The sequence below is a fragment of the Salvelinus sp. IW2-2015 genome, linkage group LG8, assembly GCF_002910315.2.
Source record: "Salvelinus sp. IW2-2015 linkage group LG8, ASM291031v2, whole genome shotgun sequence".
NCBI lineage: Eukaryota > Metazoa > Chordata > Actinopteri > Salmoniformes > Salmonidae > Salvelinus > Salvelinus sp. IW2-2015.
Genome location: NC_036848.1, coordinates 26,666,309 through 26,677,665, shown reverse-complemented (window position 1 = coordinate 26,677,665; position 11,357 = coordinate 26,666,309). Strand labels below are relative to the sequence as shown.

Here is an 11,357-nt window from a genome sequence, read left to right as displayed (position 1 = left end):
ACCTGTCTGAACATCTCCACCACCTAGGCCTATCGTACAGTTTACCTTATTGTGTTTGTGTAATCATAATACTAGAGAGGACTCTCAAAGGTCAATACAGGGGTGTGGTTCCAAGTTTAAACCGTGAGCTATTTAGATTAAATAATTATAGTTCAGTAACACTGAGAAGGTGTGAAGAGTTTGAGGTGTAACTGTTAGTGTTGTTGGTGTGGGATGCTTAGCTTGAGGATTCATATTACTTTGGCATCTTGTGAAATGTTGTCCACCCCGATTCCAAATTTACTATCAAATCTTATATACTGTACATTCCTTATACTGTACTGAAAGAATACATTACAATGTATTTTCTTAGCTCTATCGTTTTCTATTGTTATACTGAAGATCCTCTGTTTTAGAGTGTTATTCTGATCCTCCTGCTGCAGATTGTTCTGTTTTCCTGGAAATTATTCATTTTGTGTCAGTCTCGCCGATAATGGAGTAATACTCTGTTAACAGTGACTAGTGTTATTGGGTCATGCTGACCTGTGTGTGTGTGTGTGTGTGTGTGTGTGATGTTTGTGCGTGCATGCATGCGTTGGAAGTACATATATACATATGTGTGTGGTTGCCCACCTGTCTGCGAGAGTCCATGTATGTATTTATGTTGCAGGTGGATTATGCCAAAGTGCTACACTACGTGGGTGCAGGGGTGGCTTTTCCCACCAGTATACTGTTTGTATGTCCGCAGTCAGCCCTGAACTACCGGCTGGCCAAGACCCATGGGGAGTACAACGTGGGCCACCTGCGACTCGGGATGAGCCTGCTAGCCTTCATCACCCTGGTTCTCAGTATCTTTTATGATGGTTGACACTGTGAGAGAGCGACATGGAGAAAGAATGTACAGTAGTTGTGTTACATGGCCCCCTGCTGGATAAATACATGTTTTGCATACATGCTGTCGAGATGAGTAGCAGCATTAGTATTTAATTTTTATTTAATCAGGTAAGTTGACTGAGAACACATTCTCATTACAGCAGCGACCTTGGGAATAGTTACAGGTGAGAGGAGGGGGGAATGAATGAGCCAATTCCGAAAGATGGCACCCTACACAGGGCAATGTCCCCAATCACTGCCCTGGGGCTTTGGAAAAATCTATAGTTTTTTTTACCAGAGGAAAGAGTGCCTCCTACTGGCCCTCCTACACCACTTCCAGCAGCATCTAGTCTCCACGACCAACCATGCTTAGCTTCAGAGGCAAGCCAGCATTGGGATGCAGAGTGGTATGTTCTGTCAACGACCAAGTGTGTGTCCACATAGGTTAAGGTGTTCTCCTTAACCCTCTGTCCCTCCCAGGCGATGTCTTCTTCATCCAGGAGAGCTTTGCCCTGCAGCACGCCTCTGCCATCTTTGAGTGGCTCTTCTGCATCATCATCATGCTCTTCTTTGGGACCTTTGCTTTTGAGTTTGGGGACATGTCCGGGGACACCCTGATGGTGCTGGCCAGAGGAGGGGGTGTCCAGGGCTTTTCTAGCAGTGACCACAAGGCTGAGGAGGCAGGAGGTCCCAACCACCACTATCAACCAGATGGCATAGCCATGCTGTAGGCCTATCAAAGTGAGGCTACGTGGTCATAGACCAATCACAAACAGGGTGGAAGTGGGAAGATTGGATGCCTGACCGATCATAGTCCACCAGAAGGCATGAAGACGACGGACCCTGCAAACGGACCTGCTAGGTATTGCAGATAGCTAAAACACCCAAAGCTTTTCTAACCAATTACCAAAGACTAATATCATGTTTTTGCCATATTTGTACTGCGTTACAGCAGACAGTACAGGGTGAATTGCACAACATGTGATGTTACTAGTGCCTTTTGGAACACAGGCAGACACACAGACACAGACCTTCCGTGTCCTTTCCTTTCATCATTATGTAATCACCCTTGATTACGAGAACTTGTTGGCTTGCCTTGTGTCAGATCCAATGTCTTGAGTACCTGGAAAGTTATCATGACTAAGGAGAATGTGGCTGGATCAGTATGGGTATGTTTGGCCATTCATTGAACTCTGCATTGTTTCTACTCAGGAAAATGTGTTACATCACCAACTGTTGCTCAATGCCTTTTAACTGGGCCTTAAAGGGAAAAGCATTCTTAAAGCCAAACAATAGTGGTATTGTTATTTTCTGTGCTCAGAGATATTTGTCTTATTTCAGAGGCTTAATTGTTGTATTGTATGAAAGGCAAATAGACTGACCAAAGGTTTTTTGTCCTGGTGCAGTGTCCCTTCATTTTGTGAGGGGTTATGCGAAAAGTTTTACTTGGTGTAACACATAGTATTAACACGGACATATTCAATCAATCCTTATCCCAGTCTGCTGTTCCCACATGCTTCAAGAGGGCCACCATTGTTCCTGTTCCCAAGAAAGCTAAGGTAACTGAGCTAAACGACTACCGCCCCGTAGCACTCACTTCCGTCATCATGAAGTGCTTTGAGAGACTAGTTAAGGAACATATCACCTCCACCCTACCTGACACCCTAGACCCACTCCAATTTGCTTACCGCCCCAATAGGTCCACAGACGAGGCAATCGCAACCACACTGCCCTAACCCATCTGGACAAGAGGAATACCTCTTGTGAGAATGCTGTTCATCGACTACAGCTCAGCATTTAACACCATATAGTATCCTCCAAACTCGTCATCAAGCTCGAGACCCTGGGTCTCGACCGCCCTGTGCAACTGGGTCCTGGGACTCCTGACGGGCCGCCCCCAGGTGGGAGGGTAAGGTAACAACATCTCCACCCCGTGATCCTCAACACTGGGGCCCCACAAGGGTGCGTTCTGAGCCCTCTTCCTGTACTCCCTGTTCACCCACGACTGCGTGGTCATGCACGGCCTCCAACTCATCATCAAGTTTGCGGACGACACTTACAGTGGTAGGCTTGATTTACCACAACGACGAGACGGCCTACAGGGAGGAGGTGAGGCCCCTCGGAGTGTGGTGTCAGGAAAATAACCTCACACTCAACGTCAAACAAACCAAAGGATATTATGTGGACTTCAGGAAACGCAGAGGGAGCACCACCCCTATCCACATTGACGGACAGTAGTGGAGAGGGTAGTTACAGTTTAAAGTCTCTCGGCTACACATCACGGACAAAATTGAATTGGTCCAGCCACACAGACGCGTGGTGAAGAAGCGCGCAGCGCTCTTCAACCTCAGGAGCTGAAGAAATTCGGACTTGTCACCCCAAAGCACTCACAAACTTCTACAGATGCACAATCGAAACATCCTGTCGGGCTGTAATCACCGCCTGGTACGGCAACTGCTCCGCCCACAACCTTAAGGCCTCTCCAGAGGGTGAGTGAGGTCTGCCACAACGCATCACTGGGGGCAAACTACCTGCCCTCCAGAGACACCTACACCACCGATGTCCACAGGAAGGCCATAAAGATCATCAAGGACAACACCACCCGAGCCACTGCCTGTTCACCCCGCTATCATCCAGAAGGCGAGGTCATACAGGTGCATCAAAGCTGGGACGAGAGGACTGAAGAACAGCCTCTTATGAACAGCCTCTTCTATCTCAAGGCCATCAGACTGTTAAACAGCCACCACTAACATTTAGTGGCTGCTGCCAACATACTGACTCAACTCCAGCCACTTTAATAATGGGAATTTATGGAAATTTATGGAAAAATGTATCACTAGCCACTTTAAACAATGCCCTTAAATATAATGTTTACATACCCTACATTACTCATCTCATATGTATGTATTATACTGTACTATATTCATCTCTACTGCATCTTGTCATCTTTATGTAATACATGTATCACTAAGCCACTTTAAACTATGCCACTTTATGTTTATACATTACATTACTCATCTCATATGTATATACTGTACTCTATCCATCTACTGCATCTTGCCTATGCCGTTCTGTACCATCACTCATTCATATATCTTTAATGTTACATATTCTTTTATCCCTTTACACTTGTGAGTATAAGGTAGCAGTTGTGGAATTGTTAGATTAGATTACTCGTTGGTTATTACTGCATTGTCGGAACTAGAAGCACAAGCATTTCGCTACACTCGCATTAACATCTGCTAACCATGTGTATGTGACAAATAACATTTTATTTTATTTGACATTGAAACCAGTAGGGGGCACCCTGATCAATGGTTTTGTTGCAGCGTCATCTGACAGAGGTGAGAGTTTTAGTGGAAAATATATTATTCTGGGAAGCAAACCAGAGAGTCCTTGTTCCAAATTTATTACATGAATAAGAAATATTATTAACATTTTATTCAAACTGTTATTTTATGTATGCATTCCAAGGTTTCAGGTGTTATTTCAAATATAGACTATTCTAATTTACTTAATCTAAATCTGTCTATTTATGACCTAGAACCTATTTTCTAATTTCTAATTTCCCAAAGTGCGCTTTATCAATACCATAGCAAAGAATATTAATGAACTCTTGTGGAGACTAATGAAAAGACATGTTTCTTAAAATATTTTATTGTTCCAAAGCCTATTTACATTTTCCAGTATTGACAAACTGTATATGAAGGATCTGAGTTCACAAGGTTTTAGAGCGGTTCACAGGGTTTTAGAGCAGTAACAGTAATACAGCATAAATTTGAATGAAGTTTCACATAAAGCATTCAACTTAACTATTGAACCTCTCTAATTGATCAACGTTACTTGACGACCCTTCCCTGAATTTCATTATGAAAAGTTTTGAAAAAGGAAATTAATAATGAATAACACTTCATGTGTCAATCACAGCATGTAAAATACAGTGTCGTTAACACGTGTACTTTCATGGTATCAATTAGTAGTAGTAAGATGTCACTGCTACGTAAAGTATGGCTCTTCTACCTTCAGATTTGGTCATTCACTTTATAACAAAAGGCGGTTTTAGCGGATACAAAAGTGGAGTCAACCCACAATGTATTTAATCCAGTTTAATGCTTTAGGCATTACTGAAACCAAAGAAAAACGTAATGAAAACTGCACCAAAAAGGAAGTTGTGTGCGTGAGAGGACGATGGTGAGAGGCATGCACTCCTCTGTCTCATCAGTGGCATAACCAAACATCAGACCCTGCAAACCAAGCACAGGCAGTTAAAAATGATATCACCGCACACTGCCATCTCAAACCCCAATTGTTGAAGGATCTGTTTAATCACCTGGTCTCCTGCTCCAATGTCGCTCTCCATCCGGTCGATGTGAACTCCCTGTGCGATGTCAGGGGACTGCTGATCCAGAGCCACCAGCACGTTACAGGTCTTATAGTCAAAACCTGAGGGGAGAGAAACGTGCTATAACTGCCTTGCGGGCCGGATTAAAAGAATTGTGCACACCTGGGCTATGATTACTCATCCTAAAGAGAAAAAGGTAGTGGAAAAACGATATCATAATACACTGCTCAAAAAAATAAAGGGAACACTAAAATAACACATCCTAGATCTGAATGAATGAAATGTTCTTATTAAATACTTTTTTCTTTACATAGTTGAATGTGCTGACAACAAAATCACACAAAAATTATCAATGGAAATCAAATTTATCAACCCATGGAGGTCTGGATTTGGAGACACACTCAAAATTAAAGTGGAAAACCACACTACAGGCTGATCTAACTTTGATGTAATGTCCTTAAAACAAGTCAAAATGAGGCTCAGTAGTGTGTGTGGCCTCCACGTGCCTGTATGACCTCCCTACAACGCCTGGGCATGCTCCTGATGAGGTGGCGGATGGTCTCCTGAGGGATCTCCTCCCAGACCTGGACTAAAGCATCCGCCAACTCCTGGACAGTCTGTGGTGCAACGTGGCGTTGGTGGATGGAGCGAGACATGATGTCCCAGATGTGGTCAATTGGATTCAGGTCTGGGGAACGGGCGGGCCAGTCCATAGCATCAATGCCTTCCTCTTGCAGGAACTGCTGACACACTCCAGCCACATGAGGTCTAGCATTATCTTGCATTAGGAGGAACCCAGGGCCAACTGCACCAGCATATGGTCACACAAGGGGTCTGAGGATCTCATCTCGGTACCTAATGGCAGTCAGGCTACCTCTGGCGAGCACATGGAGGGCTGTGCGGCCCCCCAAAGAAATGCCACCCCACACCATGACTGACCCACCGCCAAACCGGTCATGCTGGAGGATGTTGCAGGCAGCAGAACGTTCTCCACGGCGTCTCCAGACTCTGTCACGTCTGTCACATGTGCTCAGTGTGAACCTGCTTTCATCTGTGAAGAGCACAAGGCACCAGTGGCGAATTTGCCAATCTTGGTGTTCTCTGGCAAATGCCAAACGTCCTGCACGGTGTTGGGCTGTAAGCACAACCCCCACCCTGTCTCTTATACACATCTAGATGTGTATAAGAGACAGTCCCTGTCTCCTGGTAGCGCCTCCATGCTCTGGACACTACGCTGACAGACACAGCAAACCTTCTTGCCACAGCTCGCATTGATGTGCCATCCTGGATGAGCTGCACTACCTGAGCCACCTGTGTGGGTTGTAGACTCCGTCTCATACTACCACTAGAGTGAAAGCACCGCCAGCATTCAAAAGTGACCAAAACATCAGCCAGGAAGCATAGGAACTGAGAAGTGGTCTGTGGTCACCACCTGCAGAACCACTCCTTTATTGGGGGTGTCTTGCTAATTGCCTATAATTTCCACCTGTTGTCTATTCCATTTGCACAACAGCATGTGACATTTATTGTCAATCAGTGTTGCTTCCTAAGTGGACAGTTTGATTTCACAGAAGTGTGATTGACTTGGAGTTACATTGTGTTGTTTAAGTGTTCCCTTTATTTTTTTGAGCAGTGTATATGCTAGGGTAGGGGAATGAGTCCAACCATACCTTTATCTGAGTTGTCATAGCCGATATGCCTGATGGTATCCCTCACAATTGTCTGGTAGTCCACGTTGGCCCGTGATGTGATCTCCCCACAGTCTCTGTTCACAACACACAATGGTTAGAATACTAACCATATCCCTGATCATCATGCAACATTAATTTAACTGAAAATAGTATTTTTGTTGCGACAGAAAGATGATCTGTAAACTCCATAAATAATCCATGCTCAGGCCAAAGACTGAAGCACTTCAACAGCATTTGGGGCTGTATGTATCAAGCATCTCAAAATAGGGGTGCTCATCGTCATTGGCAAAAGTGATCCTAGACCAGCACTCCTCCTACTCTGAGATGCTTGATACATTACATGACAAAAAGTATGTGGACACCTGGTCGTTCCAAAATCATGGGCATTAATATGGAGTTGCTGCTATAACAGCCTCCACTCTTCTGGGAAGGCTTAACATTGCTGGGGGACTTTCTTCCATTCAGCTACAAGAGCATTAGTGAGGTCGGGCACTGATGTTGGGCGATTAGGCCTGGCTCGCAGTCGCCGTTCCAATTTATCCCAAAAGGTGTTCTATGGGGTTGAGGTCAGGGCTCTGTTCAGGCCAGTCAAGTTGTTTCACACCGATCTCGACAAACCATTTCAGTATGGACATTGCTTTGTGCACAGGGGCATTGTCTTGCTGAAACAGGAAAGGGCTTTCCCCGAACTGTTGCCACAAAGTTGGAAGCACAGAATCGTCTAGAATGTCATTGTATAATATAGCGTTAAGATTTCCCATTCAATGGAAATAAGGGGCCGCTTCAGACCATTATTCATCCTCCACCAAACTTTACAGTTGGCACTATTCATTCGGGCAGGTAGCATTCTCCTGGCATTTGCCAAACCTAGATTCGTCCATCGGACTGCCAGATGGTGAAGCATGATTCATCACTCCAGAGAACTAATTTCCACTGCTCCAGAGTCCAATGGCGGTGAGATTTACACCACTCAGGCCGACGCTTGGCATTGCGCATGGGGATCTTAGGCTTGTGTATGGCTGCTTGGCCATGGAAACCCATTTCATGAATCTCACGACAAACAGTTCTTGTGCTGACGTTGCTTCCATGTGGAGTTTGGGACTTGGTGGTGAGTGTTGCAAACAAGGACAGACGATTTTTACACGGTACCCGTTCTATGAGCTTGTGTGGCCTACCACTTCGTGACTGAGCCGTTGTTGCGCCTAGAATTTTCCACTTCACAACAACAGCACTTACAGTTGACAGGGGCAGCTCTAGCAGGGCAGAAATTTGACGAAATTACTTGTTGGAAAGATGGCATCCTATGACAGTGACATGTTGAAAGTCACTGAGCTATTCAGTAAGGCCATTCTACTGCCAATGTTTGTCTATGGAGATTGCATGGCTGTGTTCGATTTTATACACCTGGTTGAAATAGCCAAATCCACTAATTTGAAGGGGTGTCCACATACTTTTGTTTATATGGTGTATATTATGCTCCCTGATCAATGGCTGAGAAGTTGGTCCTCGGCTGCTCTCTAGTGGTGAGATGCGCTCCTCCACTCACCACAGGCTACCTTGACATCTGGGTCCTGCTTCAGGTGAGCATAGAGTACAGCATCACTGAACTGGTCACATATCTTATCTGGAAAAATAATGTTGTAACGTTATTCATTTGTCAATGTCAACAGTTAAGCATTGACGTTTTGTTTGCATAATTGTTTGGTAATGCAATGGGATATAGACTATGACCCACTGGGCACAGACATACGTTTAATGACTAGTTTTGATTTACATTTTGTTGACTTGTCAACTAATATGAATTCAACAAAAATTTCACTAAGTCATTGGATTTAGGTTAAAAGTTAGGTGAACAAATATGAAATGCCCTTATGTTGATGACTTTTTGCAAATCCAATCAGTTTTCCATGTCGATTCAACGTCATCACATAGATTTGAGGTTGAAATTATGTGTAAACAACATTGATTCAACCAGTTTTTGACCAGTGGGGAATGAGTACTGTAGTGAATCAGAGAAATCAACTCAAACCCGGGTCGCGCTGGCTGTCAGTCCAACACCTTTACCGCTACACCAAGAGGTCCAAACCTGTTGGTAGGTGTAATACTAATGTTAATTGACCAGAATGGTCCTCCCTGATGTTAGTGAGGTGGTTTCCTGGCCTGACCTTTTGCTGCACACTGCAGAAGCCAAGCCAAGACCAAGATCAGATTTCACCCATTCCGTCAGAGTACTACTCTTGGTTGGCTCATATTAGGTTCTCAAACCGTCGGAATAGCTCTAGTTCTGTGGATGCATACCTCTGTAGCATGCTTTAGTCCACACTGGCAGCCAATATACACCACCATATACTTACTGTACAGTCAGGTCCAAAATGATTGGCAACCTTGATAAAGATGCGCAAAAAAGACTGTATAAAATACAAATACTGAGCTATATTGTATGCAATTTTTTTATTATATTATTTTATCCCAATAAAATTGCTCAGAGAAAGAGATTTTGTTTAACAAGTAATATACCTTTTTCAAAATGATTGGCACCCCTATTTTTGATACCTTAAAATATCTCACCTTGCGAGGATAACGGCACTGAGACTTTTTCTAAAATGTTTTATGAGATTGGTGAACACATTGGGAGGGATCTTAGACCGTTCTTCCATACAAAATCTTTCCAGATCCTTGATATCCTTCGTCTGTGCTTATGGACTGCCTTCATCGATTCAACCCACACGTTTTCAATGGGGTTCAAGTCCATTTTCCCAGTATTTTACAAATGTTCCATCCTGAGAATAAACCGGAAGTGACATTCAAAAACATTACAAAGCATATAAATGTCTGGATTTGATTAGAGCTTTGATCAGCATGACAATTAAAACCTGATGCTATCTGAGCCTGATGAGCCGTATATTAACAACATTTAATGAAGCCAAGACCAAAAAAGCACAAATGATTGTGCCATTATCAGTGGTGGAAAAAGTAGTCAATTGTCATACTTGAGTAAAAGTAAAGATACAGTACCTTTAATCTTGAGAATACAGGGGGTAATATTTTCGCATTAGCATAATTTGCTCTACAGATTAAACTGCCTCTTATTCAATTATTGCTCTTACTATATGCATATAAATKATACCATTGGAAAGAAAACAATCCCTAGTTTCTAAAACCGTTTCAATTTTGTCTCTGAGTGATACAGAAGTCATTCCCAACAGGCACTTTCCATGACAAGAAACATAAAATCAAGATGGGTTATGCTGGCTTCAAAGCTCTGCCTATATATGGTCGTGCCCCCTATGACCAGAAACACACCTCATTCGCCTTCCTCTGGTTGTCAAGAGGACGTCAGGGAGAAATTCTTTTGTTATCTGGGACTGACGTGAAATAGGACCCATTTCTTTGGGTGACGGACAACTTCCGGATTTCTGAATGCTCGATTTGAGCTGCGTTGTGTACTGTTTTGCTGGCGTTATGTATGCAAACTATCTCCGTGTCGAATTTTGTTTGATACATGTGACCATATCATCGTAATGTATGTTTTTTCAATATAGTTTAATCAGATTATTTGAATTTTTCCGGGAGTTTTTCGGTGTACCGTTGTCGGATTGTATTTACGTTTGAGAAATTCGTGCACTCGACCGGTACCTGTGCTAAATGGAGTGGGCAAGGAAAATTCTGAACGGAACCAACGACTCATCTTGACAAAGGACACTTTGATCAACATTCTGATGAAAGATCAGCCATAGTAAGACCCAATTTACGATTTTTATATCATATCTGTTGTGCATGTGAACTGGCGTGGGCGCTAGCCGAATCTGCCTGGTAAAAATATCGTGTCCTCCGCTAACGTGGTTAGCTAATAGATTTACATATCGTCTTCCCTGTAAAACATTTTAAAAATCTGAAATGGTGGCTTTATTCACAAGACCTGTATCTTTCATCTGGTGTCTTGGACTTGTGATTTAATGATATTTAGATGCTACAAGTACTGTGAGCTTATGCTAGCTGTGCTAATCAGTGGGGTGAGTTGGGGGGTGCTACCGGATCAGGGTTGSTGACTCGTGAGAAGTTAATAGAAATTGACTCAAGTGAAAGTCACCTAGTAAAATACTTGAGTAAAAGTATTTGGTTTTAAATATACTTAAGTATCAAAAATAAAAGTATAAATAATTTCTTATATTAAGCCAACCAGACAGCACAATTCTCTTGTTTTTATTTATTTATGGCTGGCTAGGGGCACACTCCAACACTCAGACGTAATTTACAAATAAAGCAGTTGTGTTGAGTGAGTCTGTCTACCAGATCAGAGGCAGAAGAGATGACCAGGGATGTACTCTTGATAAGTGTGTGAATTGAACCATTTTCCTGTGCTGCTAAGCATTGAAAATGTATGGAGTAAAAATATATATATATTTTTTTTTAGGAATGTAGTGAAGTAAAAGTTGTCCAAAATATAAATAGTAAAATACAGATACTCAAAA

The 11,357-nt window shown here is 43.0% G+C and overlaps 1 protein-coding gene across 1 annotated transcript in view; it reads right to left on the bottom strand.

Annotated features, from left to right (window-relative positions):
* Positions 1-4,489: 4,489 nt before the first annotated feature.
* The window catches only part of LOC111968208 (uncharacterized), a 30,595-nt gene continuing 23,727 nt past the window's right edge, over positions 4,490-11,357 (bottom strand). Inside the window, exons 2-4 of the mRNA XM_070445023.1 lie at positions 6,865-6,959; positions 5,183-5,295; positions 4,490-5,096 (exon numbers count right to left, since the gene is read on the bottom strand). Coding sequence (XP_070301124.1) covers positions 4,974-5,096; positions 5,183-5,295; positions 6,865-6,959 — 331 coding nt within the window. The 3' untranslated portion in view covers positions 4,490-4,973. The remainder of the gene's footprint in view (positions 5,097-5,182; positions 5,296-6,864; positions 6,960-11,357) is intronic.